General features: G+C 38.2%; 2 protein-coding genes and 1 long non-coding RNA gene across 3 annotated transcripts in view; 1 reads left to right on the forward strand and 2 right to left on the reverse strand.

The window, feature by feature from the left end:
• Positions 1-9,104, reverse strand: part of LOC117304752 (nucleoprotein TPR-like) — an 87,000-nt gene extending 77,896 nt beyond the window's left edge. The window contains exon 1 of the mRNA XM_033789355.1: positions 9,006-9,104. Within this exon, the coding sequence (XP_033645246.1) occupies positions 9,006-9,104 (99 nt within the window). The remainder of the gene's footprint in view (positions 1-9,005) is intronic.
• Positions 9,105-9,377: 273 nt separating this feature from the next.
• Positions 9,378-23,477, reverse strand: LOC117304613 (C-type lectin domain family 4 member M-like). Its single transcript, XM_033789157.1, has 2 exons — positions 23,314-23,477; positions 9,378-9,570 (listed from the first exon to the last, which is right to left on the reverse strand). Exons 1-2 carry the CDS (start codon positions 23,384-23,386, stop codon positions 9,398-9,400), a joined length of 246 nt encoding a protein of 81 aa, XP_033645048.1. The 5' UTR covers positions 23,387-23,477; the 3' UTR covers positions 9,378-9,397.
• Positions 9,478-15,153, forward strand: LOC117304614. Its single transcript, XR_004520605.1, has 2 exons — positions 9,478-9,566; positions 14,771-15,153. It is a non-coding gene; the product is annotated as an uncharacterized LOC117304614 (long non-coding RNA).
• Positions 23,478-24,197: the final 720 nt, after the last annotated feature.

The raw sequence follows: 24,197 nt of genomic DNA on the forward strand, positions 1-24,197 counted from the left end.
GCCATAATCAATGTGTGTGCAGGGAACCCAACACAGACGGCTACACAATGAAAGTAAAGGCCGATCTTTTTTTGATATTCTAAAAAAAAAAGCAAAAAAAAAAGCCAAAGTATGTTGTTTGTTCGGTATTGTGGCACGACTGCTGTGGGGAAAAACATGTATTTAAAGGCAATGGACAACTTTGGTTAAACAAAAATATAGTAAAAGACCAGTCTTCTCACTTGGTGTATCTCAACATTTGCATAAAATAACAAACCTGTAAAAATTTGAACTCAATTGGTCGTCGAAGTTGCGAGAGGATAATGGCAGAAAAAACACCCTTCCAATTAAGTTGTATGCTTTCAGATGCCTTGAATTCGAGGTCTCGAATTCAATTCCAATTATTAAGTGAGAAACTCAACTACTACGTTTCTTTAGAGGGAGCCGTTTCTCACAATGTTTTCGTCTGTCAACAGCTCTCCATTACTCGTTATACCGAGTAAGGTTTTATGCAACCAATTATTTTGAGTAATAAATTACAAATAGTTTCCACACCTTTAACCTTGCACGTTGTGAGAGTTTGACGTCATGTGCTTCAAATAGACTTTGGCCCAGAGTATAAATTCACAAAGCAGTGACGCAGTGACTTTATGTCCCATTTCCTCATTATTTATCGGCATCTTTGGAGTTGTACTTTCTCTTCGGACGCAGATTGACGATGTGTGTTTTGATTACTCCCCGTCATAAATCAAGTAAGTTGATATAATTAAGTTATGATCATGATAATTAAACCAAAAACCACAAAACCTTACTTTGTAAGGACTCATGGAGAGCTGTTTTTGACAAAAGTAAAAAAAAAAAAAGTTTTTAACAATTTCATCATTGGGCTAATTCTGTTTCATTCAATTTACATTTATTTCCACAAAACATTTCCACAATATTAAATAACTACATTGAAATACATACATGTAATGAGCAGGGTAGATGACCTTAGCTTTTGATCCAAACCGGACCTTCTTCAGAGGCATAAAACAAGTACAAACAAATACATATCCATTTATAGAAAAAGAGAGGGGAAATGGATTAAAGGCAGTGGACACTATTGGTAATTACTCAAAATACTTAGCATAAAACCTTTCTTGGTGACGAATAATGGGGAGAGGTTGATGGTATAAAACATTGCGCCAAACGGCTCCCTTTGAAGTGCCATAGTTTTTGAGAAAGAAGTAATTTTCCACGAATTTGATTTCGAGACCTCAGATTTAGAACTTGAGGTCTCGAAATCAACCATCTAAACGCACACAACTTCGTGTGTTTTTTCTTTCATTATTATCTCGCAATGTTCGACGACCGATTGAGCTCAAATTTTCACAGGTTTGTTATTTTATACATATGTTGAGATACACCAACTGTGAAGGCTAGTCTTTGACAATTACCAATAGTGTCCACGCCCTTAAGAGAAGGATCCAGAAAGAAGCGGAATAGTACATACAAGAATAAGACAGAAAAAGACTAAACTGGCGGGAAGCGCGTGGAGGCAAGGCCCAAAAATAAGCCAGGTAGCTTGTAGCAGCTTGCCTTTACATAACATAATACATAAACTAAAGGTACATGCTTTGGACAATACAAAGACGAAACTGGCAGACAGACAAACAGACAAACAGACATACGAACAAACTACTGGAGAAAATGACAATGACAAAGTAAGCAAAAATGTCAATGGGAATAATATTAGTATAAAAACTATGTTACACTACTGGGAAGTAAGGAAGTTTTTATAAGATATTTTGAACCTAGCCTCAGAGGATGAGGCTTTGATAGTCTGGTCAACCAATTTCCAAAGACAAGGACCATAGTGACGGAAAGATAATTAATTTTGATGTGTATGATGTGCGTGCGAATGGGACATGCATATTATTGTTACTATATCTAGTGTTGTGGTTTTGAACGTCTTTATAAAAGACAGTGGACACTATTGGTAAATTTCAAAGACCAGTCTTCTCACTTGGTGTATCTCAACATATGCATTCGATCAAGTTCCATGCTTCTCCTCATTGAACCCAAGTCTCGACACTCATGGGGCGACAGGTCTTTTTCTTCAGCCGCGCCACGCATCTGGAACTCTCTACCACTTAATCTTCGATCTTGTGTTTGTACCGCAAAATTCAAGTCTCTTCTCAAAACTTATCTTATGTCACAGGTTTTTAATGACTAATTTTGTTGTGTCTGTTTTTCTTTGTGTTGTGTTTTTGTTTTGTTTTTGGTTTAACTGCGCCTTGAACACCCAGCAGGGTGGATATGTGCGCATTACAAGTCTTATTATTATTTTATTATTATTAATAACCAAACTGTGAAGATTTGAGCTCAATCGGTACTCGAAGTTGCGAGATAATAATGGAATAAAAACACCCTTGTCATCACACGAAGTTGTGTGCTTTCAGATGCTTGATTTCGAGACCTCAAATTCTAAACTTGAGGTCTTGAAATAAAATTCGTTGAAAATTACTTCTTTCTCGAAAACTACGTCACTTCAGAGGGAGCCGTTTCTCACAATGTTTTATATACCATCAACCTCTACCCATAACTCATAACCAAGTTAGTAAGGTTTTATGCTAATAATTATTTTGAGTATTACCAATCAGTGTCCAGTGTCCACTGCCTTTAAAGGTGAAGTAAGACGTGAAAAGGTGAGGGAATAGGTTATGAGTGTATTTGTACATGAAGGTGCCTGTTTGAGATTTATTAATATCAGAGAGTGTAAGGGTGTGTAATTTGATAAAAAGAGGTAATGTGTGATCACACGATGATGATGCTAATCATCACGATGAAAGAAAATTATATGTTTATCGGTTACAAAATCAATTCACACATTTTATTTCCATACTTCCATGAAAAGTATCGACTTTTACATGTGTTACGGAGTAAAGCAAAATATCATTAAAGACAGTGGACACTATTGGTAATTGTCAAAGACCAGTCTTCTCCCCTTGCTGTGTCTCAACATGTGCATAACATTACAAACCTGTGAAAACTTAAGCTCAATCGGTCATCGAAGTTGCGAGATAATAATGATAGAAAACACACCCTTGTCACACGAAGTTGTGTGCTTGCAGATGCTTGATTTCGAGACCTCAAGTTCTAAACCTGAGGTCTCGAAATAAAAAAAGAAATCTGCAAACTTACAGCAATTTGTTTTGACAATACCACACAGTCAGCAATTATGTTGTACTGAAACAGAAAAACAGCTTTTTGACAGATACGAAATTAGCAAACAAAACAGTTCAACAAATAGAGTCTACCTGAAACATCAAATTTAAAAAATAAGTACATAAATAAAATTTTAATACATAATACTTTGTTTCTTCATATATTGAGCATTAATTATAAAGCGTATTAGCATCGGCATCAATGTGCTGTTAACAAACATAAAATATAAAGCTACACAAAAAGACAATCTAAAAATACCTTATTAAAAAAGCTACACACATTAAAATGTTTACACAAATGGAGGAACAATAACAGTTGAAAAGAAAGGTTTATGTCATAAACATAAAAACACTTAAGTTTACATGAAAGATGAACATCAAAATGATTATTGGTAAACAAATTCAAATAACCTGTTTTGATAACGGTACTTCGAGGGGAAAACCTGCTGCATAAATTATACCTAATACTGTTCAGGGCCTTTTCATGAGTTTAAATGCCACTACAATAACAATATCAGGTCACCCGTGCCTCAGTATTAAAAAAAATGTCATGCTATAATATTACTATTAAAGGAACATTGCCGAATTGGAAAGAAGAAAAAACTCACCCAAGAAACGGATTTACATAAAACTTACATGGTCTATTGATAACGATAGTAGAAAAAAAATCCCTTCAAATATTTTTGTCTGAAATGTCACATTTGAAGAAAACAAATCCACAAAACCACTTAATTCCCGTTTGGAATTTATCGCCCAGTGAGTGCTTTGTTAATTTTTTAAAGCAAAAATGCAAAAATTTTGTACTCGGGTTTTCACCTTTTTCTCGTGACCAAGATGGCCGATCGATCTCAAATTTCTACAGGTTTGTCAATATATGTATATGGTGGATTACATGAAGTGCAATACACTGCCAGCAACTGTTTTGTTAGCAAAAACCAATTCTGTAATGTTCCTTTATACATGCTTCATGAACCACTTTGTGTCGGCGGGGGTTCATGTGTTACTTTTTTCCAGGGTACACCATAGAGCTAACACCCAAACACGTAGGCCCTTGTGTTGTTGTATTTTATTTCCTTATAATCAGCGGAGTTAGACAACTGCTCGGGGTAAACCCTAACAGACCCAAACTGAGGCAAGTTATGACGACCTTGACTGTAGGCCTATAGTAATATCATTAAGCTGCTTAAAGGGTATAAAATAAGTACCTTTTCCTATAACAAAAAACACAATGTCAACAGATTTACATTAAACTTACACAGTTTGAAGATTGTGATAGTAGAAAGCTTCCCTTGAAATGTAACTTACTGAGGTGCTGTTAGTTTTTGAGAAATGAGTAAAAGTAATAATTTCGTCTCAGTTTTAGCATGTAAAAACGTATTAACCAGTTATGCTATGGTTTTGGTATAATATCATAACTGGTTAAGGGGATTTTACATGCTAAAATAGTTTTGGTCTCATGAGACCAAAACTATTTTGTGACTTGTTTTACTCATTTCTCAAAAACTACACAACCTTAGTTCGTAATATTTGAAGGGAATCTTTCCACCATCATTATCTTCAAACCCTGTAAGTTAAATGTAAATCTGTGGACATTTTGAAAAAGTATCCGAATCCTTTGAAGGCACTGGATACTATTGGTTACTCAAAACAATTGTTAGCCTAAAAGCGTACTTGGTAACAAGCAATGGAGAGCCGTTGATAGCATTGTGAGAAACGACTCCCTCTGAAGTATTACGTACTTTTTGAGAAAGAAGAAATTCCTTACTAAATTAATATTTGAATTCGAGACTTTAGCTGAAGTCACGAATTTGTTTTCCTCTTCATTTTCCTCTCGAAACGACGATTAATTGAGTTCCAATTTTCACAGGTTATGCATTCTATGTTGAGATACACCAAGTGAGAAGACTGGACTTTGACAATTACCAAAGGAGTACCTTTAAAGTCAAAGTGTACGCTTTTGGGTTTGGAACCGTTCGATTGTGTTAAAGGAACACGTTGCCTGTGATCGATCGAGTTGGTCGTTGACAAGCGTTTGAAACCGTTCTGTTATGACATGCTAATGGTTAGGTAGATATGAAACCGAACACAAAGGAAACTGTCAAGCGAGCTCTCCCATCTTAGCAATACAGTCGATAAAAACTCAAGACAAATATGAGTATGCAAATTAGGCAATGGCGTGATAAGGATTTGTGGTTTCCTTGGATTTAATTATCTTTCCTCGCAGTGTTTAATATGCCTATTGTTCACGTTAGATAAATAAATTTTCGAATGAAATTCATTTTTTTTTACTGGCAGAGGATTTAACCCATAACTTGAAGGTCGCTTGTAACGTACATTCATTACTTGGTAAATCGAACGGACGAGCTGTCTTATTAATAGTAAATTTGTAAGGGTTCGTTCGATTAGCTTCCCGCGTGTCGACCGGCGGTGCTCACCCTGTGTCGACCCCGCGGCGCGTACTCGGGTGAGCCCCCCGACAAGAGCTAATCGAACGACCACTCACCCTCGAGTGGTGACCTCATGCACCTGGGCCAGTAGTCTTGAAGTCAAGACGGTAATTGTTAAGCGCGGTGTGTAGTTACAGCGCGGTGTAGCTGCGGGGACGATACAGACACCCTCGATCCCAGTATGTGTGTGCTAGTCAGTCGTAGTTCGAGCTGCCTCGCGCTACCTACGACTGTTGCATGTGTAACATCGCACTGTGACTGTTGCATGAAAGGCAGACAAATAGGCAGTGCCTAACGACTTGTCATCAAGTCTACTGGGCCAGCCCCAAGTGACCCACGCCACAAGCAGGGCACTGGGGCTGACCCGGGTGAGCCCCTGGGGTGATGGGTCGGTGGTTGGTTGGGCAGGGAAGATGGGTTGGGATGGGGTGGCTGGGAGGGGGGTGGTGGGGGTTCGGGAAAGTTTGTTTGGTGGGTGGTTGGGAATGGGTGGTGGGGGTTGGGGGGTTGGTTGGGAATGGAGGGTTGATTAGTGGGGGTTGACGGATTCGACGCTCAGGTGAAAGTAAGTGTCAGTTTTTGTTTTATTTCTCGACATGAACTCATCTGAATCTTTGCATCGTTGACAAAAACAAAAAAGGGGATTCTAAACTGTTTTGAGTTACGTTACCGGTAGTAGTATGTATCCTTATGCACTCTTATAAAAAATACGGCACTTTTGTATATGGGCATTAATATCTGGTTTTATATAACACCCAAGCAGATCCTTGCCATTTGATTGGAGGATTGTCCGTCACGTGATAGCAAATAAAAGTACCAATACACGCTGAGTCACTCACCGTGCTTTTTCGTTCCATCCGAAACGTACCGTTGCACGCTGCCAGCGTGCAAAGGTACTTTTCGGATGGAACCATAGAGCTATGACTAGAGCGCTAACTTGCTCTGCGTTTTGAAGCCACCCTGGGCGCAGACATGTTTGATGTGTTGCGTGAACTCGGAATTTTAAGAGAACACACATTGCCGCGATTATTTTACATTCTGCGTGTGCGTATACGTACGCAGCTGTCCACTCGCGTACGTCCGCGCTACGAAAACCGTAACTTCGACTTGGTTGCCGTACTAAAAAATAGTAAACGCGCCTTTTAATCATGACGCACATGACGCTTGCAGTTTGTGCGCTGATCAGCAGATTGTGCGTTCACATTTGCTGCATTTTTTGCTTCGATGGCACATAAAAAAAGAACAGACGCACGATCATGCAAATAGCCGTACAATTGCCGTACAAAATGTCAAGCTTTTGTATTGGTTTGTACATAAACATGGATGCGCCCACACGGCTTCAAAACCTTAGTGCGTGTATAACGGGGTGTTAGCGCTCTAGTCAATATAAAATTTTATATAACACCCAAGCAGATCCTTGCCATTTGATTGGAGGATTGTCCGTCACGTGATAGCAAATAAAAGTACCATTGCACGCTGAGTCACTCGCCGTGCTTTTTCGTTCCATCCGAAAAGTACCATTGCACGCTGGCACGCTGCCAGCGTGCAATGGTACTTTTCGGATGGAACGAAAAAGCTGAGTAAAAACATCACTGCGTGCGCGTGTCTTTGGTAACGCAGCAGGTGTTACTGCAAGAAAGCATAGTAAAATTACTAGCATTCGGCTTCTACAGTTGAAATTGTTTGTTTTGGAAGTTGTTTCTTTCAATCAAAATGACAAAGTTCTACTTGGATGTTATATAAAACAAATAATGAATGTTTTTCATTCGTGCAATGGTGCGAATATGTTCATTCGTTGAAAGCTGGAATGTTCCATTCAACTCGGCTCCGCCTCGTTGAATAGAACATTCCATCTTTCAACTCATGAACATATTCGCACCATTGCACTCATAAACATTCATTATGTGTATAATATAGCTCTATGGATGGAACGAAAAAGCTGAGTAAAAACATTACTGCGTGCGCGTGTCTTTGGTAACGCAGTAGTGTTACTGCAAGGCATATTAGTAAAATTACTAGCATTCGGCTTCTACAATTAAAAAATGTAGGCCTACGCTTTGTTTGTTTTGAAAGTTGTATCTTTCAATCAAAATGACAAAGATCTACTTGGATGTTATATCAAACAAATAATGAATGTTTTTCATTCGTGCAATGGTGCGAAAATGTTCATTCGTTGAAAGCTGGAATGTTCCATTCAACTCGGCTCCGCCTTTGTTGAATAGAACATTCCATCTTTCAACTCATGAACATAATTATTCGCACCATTGCACTCATAAACATTCATTATGTGTATAATAATGGTAAGCCTGGCCTCATAACCAGTTCATTAGTATACGATTTACAGTTCAACATAATGCAGTTAGGGCTTGGGTGGTTTTTTGGTTAATTTTGAGTGAGTCAGGGTTGGTTAGGGTTGATTTTAGAAGTTGGTGAAAACATGTCTTGTTTTGTGCTAAATATAATGTATTTTGAGCTTGCAGTGCTGAGAAACATGAAAATCATAAATAAGGTACTATACTCATTATTACATAAACAGTTAATTATTACTTTATAATAAATTTACTCTGACGGGAACACCATGTAATTGTCTTTTCATTAAAACTTGAGGTGATGGCTCAGTGAGAGATGGTTGGTTTATTCAATGTAGTGTGCTCTAAAGTAGTCGTTATACAGTGACGACAACGACGAGAGTACAGTTGTCGAAATGTTCAGATTAAACCAAATGGTTTTTCCAGGCAGGCATCCTTTGTTTTGCTTCGATAGCAGTTGGGGAAAGGACTTTCCTAAAAATAGTTTTACGAATATTTGCAAAACATTCTGACTTTACATAATTTGGAAATTATAAGGTGCTTTTCCAAGAAAGACAACAACAAAAGTCATATTTTGTACTAGAAATTTGATCTGAAAAATACCTATCGTTTCACAACTCGGTGCCTTCTTGTTAAACAAATTTCTAACAATGACCTACCTTCTATAAATGGTATGTCATTATAACAACTTTTTTTAACACAAAATTTATTAATCTAATCTTTGTTAACTTAAAGGCAGTGCACACTATTGGTAATTACTCAAAATAATTGTTGGCACAAAACTTTACTTGGTAACGAGTAATGGGGAGAGGTTGATGGTATAAACATTGTGAGAAACGGCTCCCTCTGAAGTGACGTAGTTTTTGAGAAAGAGTTTATAATTTCTCAAGCAAATAATAAAAGACTTCATCTGAAGCCTTTTATGATGCATCTGAAAGCACACAAAGTAATAAAAGAAGCGCAAATTAGTGCAACTTTGTTGACCAATTATTTAGCAAAACTTGTTATTTGATGCATATGTTGGGATCCACGTCCAAGTGAGGATGCTGGTCTTGGACAACTACCCAAGGTGTCCAATGCCTGTTATCTCCGTTTCCGGTTATCTGCAAACTGAAGAATGCAATGCCTGCCTTGAAGTCAAGGAGCCATCCTCCTCCACACATTCTACTGAAAAAGGGGGGAATGTCCTATCCTGTCTCACATAACCTACACCACCCCAAACATAATCTATCTGATCACATGCAAGAAATGCGACTTTCAATATGTTGGTCACAAAAGCAAACCCCTAGGGAAACAAATCGCTGTCCACAGAAACGCAGTCGCCAATGAGAAAACATATTGCTTTGTCCAACATTACAGACAGTACTGTTCGGCTTCTTTAAAAGTAATGTTTAACATTTTTGTTTTTGACAGTTGCTTGAGGTGTCCAGTGCCTTGAAGCCAACTTTGAAGGGATTTAGAGTGGTGCGACAGGACGCTGACAAATTAACCTCTGGCTTACACCACAATCATAATCATTCCAGCCTGCAGCCAAGCCTTTGGCGCAATCGTCTCCGCCGTCTGGCTGACCATCCTCCCATCTCTTGTCCTGCAAGCCAATAGAACCTCCACCATAACACACCCAGGTACCTGAACAAAGAAAATCAGAAATCAAAAGTCCCAATACATCAAACTGTCTCTTGAGGGCAGACAGAGTATTGAAAAGGTAAACAAAAACGTGTGGAATTTATTTCGTTTCTTCAAAATAATATTTTGAGGGAACGGAAGATTTCGAAAGAAGAAAACAAGATTTCGACAGGGCAAAACGATTTCAGTATTTGTTTACCTTTTCGATATCTTTGTTTACTAGATTCCACCCACTAGTTTTCATTAAATACAGTGGACACTATTGGTAATTGTCAAAGAATAGTCTTCACAGTTGGTGTATCTCAACATTTGAATAAAATAACAAACCTGTGAAAATTTGAGCTCAATCGGTCGTCGAAGTTGCGAGATAATAATGAAAGAAAAAAACACCCTTGTCATACGAAGTTGTGTGCTTTCCGATGCTTGATTTCGATACCACAAAATTCTATAAATCTGAGGTCTCGAAATCAAATTCTTGGAAAATTACTTTTTCTCGAAAACTATACCTCACTTCAGATGGGGCTGTTTCTCACAATGTTTCTTTTACAAATCAACCTCTCCCATTACTCGTAATCAAGAAGGGTTTCATGATAATTATTATTTTGAGTGGTTACCAATAGTGTCCACTGACTTTAAGCACACCATGCAACCATTCAGTGAACATTTTATCCATTATACATGATCATGTTAAAAACAAACAAAACCACTGTCTCAGCCATATGTGTATGCGAATGTTTGGAGCGGGATTTCATGGAAAGTATACCGAATGTTTTTGTTCAGGAGTAGATTTAAGTTTCCACTCTCTATAGTTTTCAACACACCATACAATAATTTTAGTGAACGTTTTGTATATGACACAGAAGAATGCTGTACAATTTTGCTGTGTAGGTACAGTTTGTGCAAAGTTTGAGAAATACTGGGTAAAACGACAATTTATACCCTGTACTTGTGTAGAATTTAATCCCGAAGCAAAGGGTAATATACCTGCAGATACCAAATGTGCCAGGAAATCATAGGCCTGTATCATACCACATCAAAGTTAAAATCGCACAAGAAGTGGGTAAAACAAAACCTGTTTGATCCCAAGCAGTGTAAATGTTTGGGTAACAAGTGGTAAAAAGAAACTGAAAATGAAGTTAAACTGTTCGACATGGAACCCCCTCCCCCCCGCCAAATGCAAGTGTGTACCATGTTTCGGTAACAGAAAAAAAGGAAAAAGAAAAAAAGGCTGGCGTTATAGTTTTGGACGATGTGCACGGTCATCATGGTTTGCTTCGAATGTAGCAATCAAAATAAAATAAGTTTGTTTCATCCAATACTTCAACTTCGACAAAATTGCAGACGGAAATATTCTCTTGAAGATCAGTAATACTAATAGATGCACTTTTTTTACACAGTAAGAATTCCAATTGAGTCTACTCTTTTTATAATGATAATCACAAATTCTTTCAAAGTGGAACTTTTAGAAACACAAAAATTATTACGTACACAGTTCGCCGTGTGTGGGGACACCTGTGACACCGATCACGAGGTCAAACTTTGAAAACAGATTTACAATTGTTAAAATAAAAAAAGGATATATCAAACGACTTTTCTACGTTTGTGTACAAACCTTCAGTTTCGATGTCGCTGCAACCAATCCAGAACGAATAGCAGCTGCACAGATTGATGAGGTGTTGTAACTCTTCATGTGTTTGAGGGACAACCATCATCCCGCCAAAACCGACACACATATCATTGCACTCGTTCCATGGGTAGGAGTATTCGGACACCATGTAGCATTTGTCTTGCCACTGGCTCCAATTAGGAGGGCATCGCGATGTCCCTCCGGTAGAGGTCTCTCCGGTAGGTGTCCCTCCGGTAGCTGTCCCTCCGGTAGGTGTCCCTCCGGTAGGTGCCCCTCCGGTGCTTGGTGTCGTCTTCCAACACCGCCCGTTTACGGCAGCGTAGTCTGCCATCATTATTGTACCAATAACACCCAGCGGTTTGCTCGCCAACATTTTGCCGACCATCTCTTAACAATTGAAATTGCTGCCAGATTTAACCAAGAAGGTGCAACCTTCACAGAACGGTACTGCGCCAAGCTTCTTAAATTGCCAATAAAAACACGTCTCATTGAGTCACACACAAGGACAAAGCGCAGCGCGGTTTTATCCAATAACATCGACCAATCAGTCAATGAAGAGCAAGAAATCGAATAAAACCAAATTTGTATACAAATTGAGTTTGCATAATAAGCTGTACGAAGTTAAGATGAGATGCAAAGAAAGAATTCCAATGAAATTTACGTGCACAATGTTCACTCAAATTATGCCTCAACTCCGAGCGCATAACATGTCGGTTTTTATTGATAACCTTCACTGAACGGAATATTATAAAACGACGAAAACGAACACAAAAGAAACTGCCAAGCGAGGTCTCCCATCTTAACGATACAATCGATACAAATTCAAGAAAAATATGAACACGCAAATTAAGCAGTGACGTGACAAGTGTGTCAGGTTTCCAATGATTTAATTGTCGCTTCTCGGAGTGTTTAATAAACCTATTGTTCATAATTGCGCGGGAAGAAAAATTGTAAGGAATGAATGGCGCGGTAATTACTCTTTTTGTTTACTGCAATTTTATTTTACCCATAACCAGAAGGTCGCTTTAAAGACATCATTGGTAATTACTCGAAACAATTGTTAGCATAACAAATACATTTTTAATGAGAAATGGAGAGCAGTTGGTAGTATAACAAATTGTGAGAAACGGCTCAAATGTATGGGGTCAAAGGTCAAAACACACACCGGTTTTGTTGCCGGTCTCTGGCGTTATTCACGAGCCTCGAAAGTGTGACGTCAGATTGTTCAGGCAAAGGTGCATATTCAAGCAGAAACTTCTGCTTAGCAAATTGCTTGGCTAAGCAAGAAATGGCCGGGGTACCAAAAACAACCAGCAGTTTGCTTGCTACCATTTTCCAGACCATCTCTTCATTTAAAATTGCTTCCAGAAAAGAAAACAAATTCCAAAAAGGTGCAACCTGCACAAAACGGAAGTACGCCGCCAAGGCCCTTCACTTACCCCCCCCCCCCCCCCCCCCCGCCAATAAAAAAAACAACAACCCACAACTAATCGAGTCACAAAAAGAAACAACGCAGCGTGGACAGCAACAAACTGATCAATAAAAATTATATGACATTAAATAATTTGAAAAAAAACCTAGACTTATTATAATTTGTTAAGTATGCTTATAGAGCTGTGGCGTAATACGAAACCAAAACATAGCAGCAATTTTTTTTCAAAGACTTTTTTTCAAAGTGCACACCTTGTGAATATAATTATGTCGCTTAATATAGGCTTTCTCGGTCAAATTCGGCAAATTAGCAGTCAATTTTTATTTTCATGCGTTCGAATTAAAGCTGTTTTTCCTCTCCGGTTGTTACTGCGTTTCAAATTCAGAACTCGGCTATTCAATTTCGTTTTGAGTCGAGCCAAAATCCTTTAGCACTCTGTTCAATTTAGCGTATCCACATTCTTTTTCAAATGATGCAACATTACATTTGACCAATCATAAAACGAAATCGAATGACCCTTTTCAGAAGCATTCGATTTCGCGCGAAATAGAATAGCTTGGTGGTTAGATTGGCTGCTCATTTGCCGAAATTGACAGAGAAAACCTATATATATCCCTTCCTAGGCCTATTATTTCTTCTATATTTTGAGAGTGGTTTGTAAAATGATTATGTCATGATTTTGCCTCCCATTCCCGAACAATTAATATATAAATACAAACAACAAATTTGTAACAGTAGAATTTTGTTTAACGCAGAAAGAATAATCCATATTATTATAAGAAAACACAATCTGAGAGGCGTTACTACAGTAACGCTTCTCAGATTCAAATTTGGGGGCATCTCAAAAGGAAGTATACTTTAATTCCCAAATTGTGTTGTGAAATATCGACCTGAAATGAAATAGGATCTGGGCACTATTTTTATGAGAAAATAGAATGGGAGACTTTCTGGGACGATAGAGGGCAGCAGGCTTACCGGGTAAATCCATTGTTCTCAGAATTATGCGCATGTTCAGAACTCCGTAAACAATGGAAATTTACCCGGTATGTCTGCTGCCACCTAGCGTTGGAAAGTCTCCTATTAGCTGTTGGTTGCGTTATAAATGCACAAAGATATAGGTTTTCTCGGTCAATTTCGGAAAATGAGCAGCCAATTTAACCACCAGCCTATTCTATTTCGCACGAAATCGAATGATACTAAAAAAAGGGTCATTCGATTTCATTTTAAGACTAGTCAAATCTACTTTTACGTCATTCAATTTAACAAAATAACCATTCAATTTAACAATTCATCGATGCTGCATTCAAATTCGCAAGAGTGTTTTTGAGGCGTGTGTTTAGTCATTCAATTTCATTTTGAGGCAGTCAATTCTGATATTTGTGCAGTCTTCAAAATGCTTGGTTAACTTGTCGTTTCTTTATACGAATGTTAAAGGCATGCGGTTAATTTGTTGGCACTCTTGAACATAATATGCCAAGATGTCTGGTACGCCAACAGATGGTTGGTGAATATTTACAAAAACAACAACTGGAAAAACATTTTTTTTTAAACCCCCAAAAAACAAACATTCAAAAACATTCAAATGGCAGGTCTTGGTCAGTTAACCATTGAAGGTCTCCCGCAAAAATAAGGAAGGAAACGACCCTTATGGGGCCCAAGGTAAAGTCTACTGGAAACATAAAATAAAGAAAATAAGGTTCGCTCGGTTTAAAAGTGAAGGTACGAAACGGTTTGCCTTATACAGTTTATCTGTTTATTCGTATTTCTTTAGTCGTACTTATTTGAATCCTCGGTGAGCGAAATTGATTGCCTCTTTACGAAATTGAAAATGATTAAATCAGCAAAATCTCTAGTCGAACCAGCTTTGCTAAATTGAATAATGATTGTGTGTCATGAAAAATAATGAGTGTGCTAGGAACTTGAATGCCTCAAAACGAAATTGAATGACCGAATTCTGAATTTGAAACGCAGTAAAAACCGGAGGAAAAATAGCTTTAATTCGAACGCATGAAAATTAAATTGGCTGCTCATTTACCGAATTTGACCGAGAAAACCTATAGTTGTCATGGTCTGACCATGGAGTTTAGGTCCAACTATTTTTAAGCGAGACAATTAATTGTTTTCTTCTTTTCTTCACATGTCAGCATTCAGCAGAGAGACAATAAGACCTTTTAAGGAGCCGTTTTAACCCACCTCAATCAACTTAAAGCTACGGCTAGCGACTGACTACGGCGTAACAAAAGTGACAGAACGCCTACAGGACGAATCACGCACACCCCCGGAAGTGATAACAATACTACGGAGCTGTCTACCATTCTGGTAGCTGTGTACGGCTCTGCATTACTGTTGAGAAGAGCGCCCTCACGTGGTCAGCATTACGAAGGGTACACGGACTGCGAACGACAAAGTCTGCAATCCAACATCGCTTCGATGAACGACTGAGGAACTGCTTGAAGACACGACACTGAGAACAAGGGTTCGGCTTTTGCCATCTGATTAAGTGGTTAACTTTACTATTGAGAATAACCCCCCAAAAACGTGTTTTTTTTAGAGAAATTTGGTGCAGGCCTACAGGGTTTATTGAGAAACAAATCCTGAATTGCCATACCCTTTGCTAATTAGGGCCGTTAATAACGATCCTATAAGCTAAAGTAGTAGTCCAAGCCAATGTTTATACCTTCCGCCATAGTATTAGGTGAAAAGCAGGACAGTTCTTTTCAGAACTGAGAAGTCTCCCGAACAATCAGATAAATCTACTTCACGGTAGTAAAATATAGCAAGACAAAGAACATAGGCCTAACGTCCTCTACTTGGCAAGTCGATACACACATATTGTTACCGGATAGTTTCTAAGGCTTACGTGAACTCTTCTCTGTGTTTACGCAAAGAAGATCGCTACGATGGCATTCGACGACATGCAACCTGTCTACGAATACATCAACTCACTGTTGTCTATGCCTCCACCCGACCAAATATACAAACAAAAATCTGAAGTCAGCCGTTTTCAGCGGAAAACCAATTGTGCGTTTGCGTATGCGTATGACGTTACTGCATTCCCAGACAGTAGCTTTATAGCTGTGTTACATACTGACACTGAATACTTAGTTTATGTGGAATTTGGCAAAGAAGGCTTCAAAGTCCTTAGACAAAATGATGGGGGTAATTACGGTCTCATGATAGTTGTTCTAGACGAGAACACGGTCAAGGGCATTGGAGCCGATATTGAGTTCACAATACCCGAAGAATCAGGCAAACCATGCTGTATTGCAGTCAAGGATTCCGGGTTGATCGCAATTAGTTTTCCTGACAAAGGCACAATTTCACTTTACGATAAACAAGGACAATTCAAGGATGAGCTGAATGCACCTTCGCTGTGCGGTGTTTTTACTATTAGCAAAGATCGCTTTATCTATACAACACCTACAGGAACAACATCAATCAGTGACACAGGCGAACATGAACAATCCATTGACACCGGCAGCACGCCACGAAGCATATGCTGTGACAATTATGATAACATCTATGTTACTGTAGTAAAGACAGATGAAGCTTCATGTAATGTTGAGTGTTTCACACGATATGGATGTCGCATGGGGCGTGTTAAGATATGTGGTGATCCGTATGGTATCACACTCACACCATCCCGTAATCTCAGAGTGGCTGCGAAGAAATCTGATAAGATCTATGAAGTTCCTCTTCCATGGGGAATGTTTAAGTGCTCTGATGGACAATGCATTGCCTGCACGAAGCATGTCGAGGAATCACCCTACTCCCCAACAGAGGAACCGCCCATGATGATCGAGTCTCACATTAGCTGCTCCACCAAAAACATTATCTATGTGATTACATGCAAGAAATGCAACTATATATCTGTTGATTATACAGAGCAACAACTGTGGAAGCAAATCGCTGATCACAGAGAATCAGTCGAAATTGCTAAACAAACAAGCCTACGTTTGATCCGACATTACAAACAAGTAGGCCACGACATGGTGATGCAGGGTATTGAGTCATTCGACGACTCGGCGGGTTTTGAAAACAGAGAGAGATATTGGATCGAAACACTCCAAACATTTGATCCCCCTCATGGTCTCAATATGAAATTACCCAGGGCAACAAAATTAGTATGCACGCCTAGAAGCACAAGAAGCACAGAAGAAGTGGGAATGTTTAAGTGCACACAAGGCAAATGCATTTTCTGCAAGGAGCATGTAATAAATAATTCAACCTTTTTCACATGTACCAAAACTGGCAACAAACACGATATCGAGTCTCGCATTACCTGCACCACTAAAAAAGTAATCTATCTGATTACATGCAGTAAATGCCAGCTCCAGTATGTTGGTAAGACAACGCAACAAATTAAAGATCGAATGTCTGGCCACAGATCCACAGTCAACACGACTGCCATTACGACTGCCATTGCTGCACACTTCATCAGTAGCGAACATTCCATAGAGGACATGGTTGTGCAGGGTATTGAGTCATTTGGTGACAATCCAGATCCAACTCGTATTAAAGACAAAAAAGACTACTGGATTAGCGAAGTCGGAACACCAGAGTACTATGCCGCGTTATTAGACACGTTGTTTGACGCCATGCAATCAGAGTAGACTACTTTTATTTTGCAAATCTCGTTATAAGCGTGATTTTCAACTGGGAAATGACTGTCTTACCAATTTGAAAGATAACATGATGTTCAAACTCAGCTGAGGAACATGAAACAAAAGCCAAACAATTTACTTTTAAAGTAAAAACATAATAGAACTGATCAAAATATTGTACTCGATAATGTTGCAAGTGCCGTAAAATATGCTTGTAAATTTTGCAAAATAGTTACGAATACAAAAAACGTCATTTTGGCAAAGTAAAATTTGAGGGAAATAGTTAAAGTCATCAGAGAATACGACGCTAAAGTGTAGATTCTATCAACGAATCTACACTTTCTCATTAAAACCCATATCCGCCGACCTACGTCAAAATCCGTACGTGAAAACAAAACGCTACAAACGCCGACATACGGATTTTTCCGTACAAGATTTGTTGCCTTTTTTGTTCTTCATAGTTTAACCCATTTGGCCGTCTATAGACCTGAAATGTATCACACATTGAGTTTTATGACAATTTTGATCAATTTCTTGGCTGGAAAATCACGAATGCCGAGCGTCCGCAGCACACAGATTTGAACTGTTTTTATGGGAATTTATGCCGTTTAGACAGAGAAAATCAGTTGACAGTTGTACGTTAGAATGATACATGTCAACAAGTTATGTACCATTTTTAAAGCTTAGGAAACACTCTTTCCAGCCATGTTACTTTGTAAAATTTGGTTTATGTTCAGTATTTTTTATTGTTTTTTTCAGTCGTTCAAGTAACTCATTTTCATAATTTTTCCTGTAACTGTAAATCGTTATGACAGCTTTCAACAAAGACAAATTTGACATCATAACAAAGAGAATTTCGTCCTCTTTCCAACGGTATAATACAAACTGATTCTGTAAATGATTTCCCGATGTCCGAATAAACAGTGTAGGTGCAGGCGCTTAGGCAAATAATTATAGCCTTTTTGTAAATAAACGCGGGTTAAAATACTTTTCGAACCAACATGCTCTGTCTTGTTTCTATTGACTCTGTTTCGTAGAGTCACCATAATTCAAAATTTCAGTTCAAACGTAAAGGGTTACACAACCACGTCCTTGCGTGTTCATTGTATTGTATTCGTGTGTTCGCTTTAAAGCCATTGGACACTTTCGGTAAACAGTAATGTCCCAAGACACTTCGTGTATCACAACTTCTATATACAATAACAAACCTGTGAACATTTAGGACAAATCGGTCATCGGAGTCGGGAGAAAATAACGGGAAAACCCACCCTTGTTTCCGCACGTTTTGCCGTGTCTGACATGTGTTTAAAATAAATCCGCAATTCTCGATATCGAGAATTGATATTGTTTTAATGTTTTCTCAAAAAGTAAAGCATTTCATGGAATAATATTTCAAGAGAAGTTTTTCAACATTACCATCTGTAAACCCTTTAAGTTATTTGTGAATCTGTGATTTTTTTATTTTTTTGTCTGTACCGAAAGTGGTGACTGTGTATACGACCAACGCCTTTGTGAACACCCGCTAGAATATTTGTTTTAAGCGAGGGGTTTTGTACTGTAAACTACCAATTCCTGTCTTGAGTAAGAGACTACGTTGCAACGCTTTGTGAAAAAACACTCTGGGAGGTTTAAACGTCAGTATAAGAGTTATAATGGAATTCGTTCTTTCTTTCCTTTTTTGAAACAATCATTTCGGGAACATTGTGCATAACACGTTGCCTTGGATCGGTCGAGTTGCACGGTTTTCCTGTTACCTCGCCGATTAACACGGTCAGCCATTTATGGGAGTCAAATTTACATAAATGGCCGACCGTGTTTACGCAAAGTAAAACGAAAACCTCGCATTTCGAGGGAAATTAAATACAAACGTAGTCTTGTCTCGAGACAGGGACTGGCAGCGTGACAGTACGAAACTCCTCGCCGCGGGGTTAACAATATATGCCACCCGCTCTTATAGAACCTGCTTCACTGTTTTAAAATAATGTTCTAGGTACCAGCTTTATTTTAAGTCCAACCGTGTTTGGCTATTTTTTTTTAATTGTTGTCCCTTCTCCCTGTTGTTATTGTGTTTTATTGGGTGCTGTTTTTGTAATAATCTGGATTTGCTTTTGTTTTAACGTTTTCTAATGTGTGATTTTTAAGCGTTTGAGTACAATCTCCTTTGTGTATTATATAGTTATCTGGTTTTACACATCTCTAGATGTTTTTATACCTTTGTATAACCTTGACGGCCCTGTCTTATTTGTAATCATTGTGTAGGGCCTATGTCTAAAGATTTAAAATAAATAAATAAATAAAGCAGCAAATCAAAAGGGTAACAGAGCATTGGATCTGATCAAGGAAAATTAGCATATGCATGCATATGGTTTAATTTTTGTAAATTTGTTTTTAACCTTTTAGGATGTTTTCTTAAATATTGCATTTGTATTACTACTGTATTCTATACCACATGTTCTAGATTTCTCTCAACTTAGTTTTAATTTTTGTTATTGTATATTATTTTAATGCTATTGTTTGTATTTTAGCGCCATGAGCACCTTTATGGATTTGTGCGCTGTATAAGTTTCATTCTTATTATTATTATTGTGATATAATTATTTACGACATGTCAGAGGACCAAAGAGGAAGCACTTAAACTCTCAATTCAACCAACATAGCTTTTTTTTTACAAGCTTCTTCTGCTTATCAAAATGGCCCCATACTAAAATAGACCTTTATCACTGTGTAGCCCTCTTGATTTTACTCCATTCCAACTCATTGTAACCAAACTGAGGCTGGTAGTCTGGTGCCATGTTTGCGCAATGAATGTAAGCATTCATTACTGTTATGGAAACAGGGAATATGACCAAGATGGCGACAGCGTGATAAAGGTATATTGATTACAATTATGCTTACTGTTACTTGGTGTTATTTTTGCTTTACTCCGTAATAGACCTTTCTTTTGTTGATAAACAAACCGCCTTGGTTGGCATGGTCGGCCGAATGATAGTAAAACACTCAATCGTGAAAACAGATGTTTACACAAAGTTCAACATTTTCTGCAAACTTTCAAATAAATAAAATACCTCTAATAATTGGTTGTTTTGTTTTAAACAAAATCAACAAATCTGGTTACATTGTAACCCAAAATAGCGATCTTTTCTTGATTTGCACTTATGGCTTTCCATAGTTTTCCAATCTGGGTTGGCAAAAACTCGGGCTGTGACGTTGCAAGAGAAAGGTCTATACATGTAATTGTCGATATTTTTAATGGAAGCATTCTAATAAATGTATATTGGAATTGAAAACATAATTACTCAACAAAATGGCAGACCGTGTTTGAAAATAAAAAAAAACATGCCTTTGAAATCTAAACAAAATAATGCAGTAATACATAACTAAATGCAGTGAAACAAAATACAATGGCTTTTCGTGAAAACTGGCTAGTCGGTTTTAAAAAGAAAAGAAAACAAAGCGATGTTTTTGCTAGGGTAATTTCTTATAAGCCAAAATTCGAAACGGCTAACCCTGCCTGCCGAAAATTGAAATGAAATATGTAGATAGACGTCTTAAAATATTTTATTTGATTGGTTTTCAAGGAGCTCAGAGGCTCAATAGTTTCTTCAAAGACACTGGACACTATTGGTAATATTGTCAAAGACCAGTTTTCTCACTTGGTGTATCGCAACATAAAATAACCTCAATAAAAATTGAGCTCATTTGGTCGTCGAAGTTGCGAGAGAATAGTGAAAGAAAACACGCCCTGGCTACACAGATTGTGTGCTTTCATTATGCTTGATTTATAAACCTCAAAATCAAATTCTGAGGTCTCGATTGAAATAAAATTCAAATATATTAGTGAGAAATTACTTCTTTCTCAAAAACTACGTTATTTCAGAGGGGGCTGTTTCTCACAATGTTTTATACCAACAACAGCTCTCCATTACTCGTTACCAAATAAGGTTTTATGCTAATTATTATTCTGAGTAATTACCAATAGTGCCCAGTGCCTTTAACACGTAATAGTACTTTTGAATATTCTTATATTTAGCATTGTTACTAATAATTATTTAGAGGTGCGCCCACTGTAGGCTCCTAAATAAGCTAGGGCGTCACCATCCGTTGAATACATCAAGGAATGGTCAACTATAAATGCACGGTTATAATTTTACTGTATTGAGGTTGGTTTTGTTTGAATAAAAAATTAGGGCTCTGGCTGAAATGACGTGCATCAAAAATAAAAAAAAATAAAAATATATATATATATATATTAAATTCATAAAAAAAAGGGAATCGTGTTGCGAGGTCTGCCACTATAGGTTAACAAATGAACTTCGCTTGAACTGACCGGTTTAAAAATATTGCCATTCATTATCTAACACATAATTTCATTGTTTTTGACCGCTTTTTAGATAGGGTGCCGCCCTAAAGTTTGTTTTGTTAATATTCAGAATTGCTCTTGTATATTATATCCAGTGTTTTTCTTGATCAATTCCATTTTTCTGTAGTCTATATTAATTTTTTCTTAACTTCTTGGTGTGATGGTGATTTAATTTTCTTTACAATTTTGATGATAATTGTTTTAACGTATGTTAATGTTTTAAATTGGTACAAATGTAATTCAGCCTAAAGGCTGTAAGAATGAGTTTTATTTTAATAAACCATTTCTTGTTTCTAGTCTAGTCAAATCAAGTCAAACGTTGTTAATCACTACGTGACAGACTTTTGGAGTCCAGAGAACCTAAAACAAACTTCAATATGACGCCTGCAGATAACAACATCCAAAATTGCTTTTTAAAGGCAGTGGACACTATTGGTAATTGTCAAAGACTAGCCTTCACAGTTAGTGTATCTCAACATATGCATAAAATAACAAACCTGTGAAAATTTGAGCTCAATCGGTCATCGAAGTTGCGAAAAAATAATGAAAGAAAAATAACTCTTGTCACACGAAGTTGTGTGCGTTTAGATGGTTGATTTCGAGACCTCAAGTTCTAAATCTGAGGTCTCGAAATCAAATGCGTGGAAAATTACTTCTTTCTCGAAAACTATGGCATTTCAGAGGGAGTCGTTTCTCACAATTGTTTATACCATCAACCTCTCCCCATTACTCGTCACCAAGAAAGGTTTTAAGCTAATAATTAAGTAATTGAGTAATTACCAATAGTGTCCACTGCCTTTAAGTGAATATTATTAAAAGGCACTTTGGAAACTGTTTGCAATCACTCAAACTAATTATTTTAGCATCACAAACTTACACGGTTTTGAGCAGTGGAGAGTTGTTGATATCAAACATTATGAGAAACGGCTCCTTCTGAAGTAACGTAGTTTTTGAAAGAGAGGTTTTTCGCCCTCAAAAAGACTTCAGGCGTGACGCCTTTTATCAACGCATCTGAAAGAAAGCACACAAATTTGTGCATCAAGGGTGGTTTTTTCCTTCATTGTCCTCTTGTATTAACTTCGATGACCAATTTGGTTCAAATTGTCATATATTTTTTTTAAGGCATACGTTTGGATAAACCAAGTGAGAATACTGGTCTTTGACAAACTAAATTGGTTCAAATCACAGTTTTGTTTAGGCATATTATGTTAGGATACGCCAAGTTAGTGAGAGTACTGGTCTTTGACAAACCATTGGTTCCTATTGTCACAGATTTTTGTTATGTTGGGATACTTGAGAACACTGGTCTTTGACAAATTACCAAAATGTCCTTTAAGAAATGTCATGGACGAAATAAATTGGATCATAGAGCTTGTTTTATGGTTTATGTAGGCCTACTACAGACCCCAGACTGCAGTCTTCTGGACTACAGAACTATGTGCATTGATTATTCCTCCATGCTTTTTGTCTAGTATAGACCTCTAGAATTGCAAAGGTCGTGGGTTCGAATCCCACCCGAGTAATATGCCTATGATATTTGTTCACAGGGCTCGGGAAAGTACTGAGTATACAGTGCTAACACACATCGGTGTATGGGTAAAACCCCAAATTAATATTCTTTATCCCGATGCAAATTTAACATCTATAGTATAGACCTTGCTACGGTAATTAGCTAAGCAAGTTTGCACAAACATGTTTTGGGTCATCACCGAAATGGACTCACCTTTGGCACGTGATGATACTGTCACTTCCATCATGGACGAAGGTTCTTCATACATGCTTTCATGGTCTAGCATTGTAGCACGTTATCTCTGGGTGCGTTCGTTTAGCTTCCCTGGGTCGACCCCGGTCTGCCCCGGTACGTTCGAATAGCTTTTAGGGGGCTCACCCGGGTCAGCCCCAGTGCCCTGCTTGTGGAGTGGGTCACTTGGGGGTGACCTGAGGTGCATGCCGTCACCACGAGAGGGCGAGTGTGATCGTTCGATTAGCTCTTGTCGAGTGAGCACTGCGGGGTCGACCCAGTGAAGCTGATCGAACACACCCACTGTTTGCCTGGGGGTATCAAACTTACGACGTCCCTGGTTCTATTCTGACTTCACAAATGCTTTACACACTCATCATGGAGGATCAGCCCAGGCCAGGGGAACAATACAAAAGCAAAGAGTTGTTACATAATAATGCATTATTCATAAGAGTTCTCGCTCTTATGGAATGTGAAGCTGTGCGTGTTATATGGGGGGAGATGCAATCTAGTTTACGTTTGCTGTATCACAATGTTGATAATAGCTCCATGATTACACACATGAATACACGTGTACTAGACTTGTGGACAAGTCGTTAATGGTCCCACGCGGTGAGATGGTCATCAAGTTGTGGCAGTGCTATGGCCGATCACTGCTCTCGATCGCGCGAACTGCTGGTTGCCGACTTCTACTCCGTACTCCGTAGTCTTGACAGCAGTACATGTAGTAGAATACCGCGGGAACAGCGGGGAGAGTCGGAACGCTATCACCGCGACAGACATTTAACGACTTGTCCACAAGTCTATACATGTATATGAGTAGGATTTGAAACTCTGCTTCGGTAGATACCATCTACAGTGTAATT

Source organism: Asterias rubens, chromosome 21, assembly GCF_902459465.1.
Source record: "Asterias rubens chromosome 21, eAstRub1.3, whole genome shotgun sequence".
Lineage (NCBI taxonomy): Eukaryota > Metazoa > Echinodermata > Asteroidea > Forcipulatida > Asteriidae > Asterias > Asterias rubens.

Bases quoted from the DNA above. Each gene is read 5' to 3' on its own strand.
- LOC117304613 (XM_033789157.1), bottom strand. From the start codon at position 23,386: ATGCTAGACCATGAAAGCATGTATGAAGAACCTTCGTCCATGATGGAA. The intron at 9,571-23,313 runs GTGAGTCCATTT...TTCTTTGTTCAG, and splicing joins AGTATCATCACGTGCCAAAG to GTACCTGGGTGTGTTATGGT.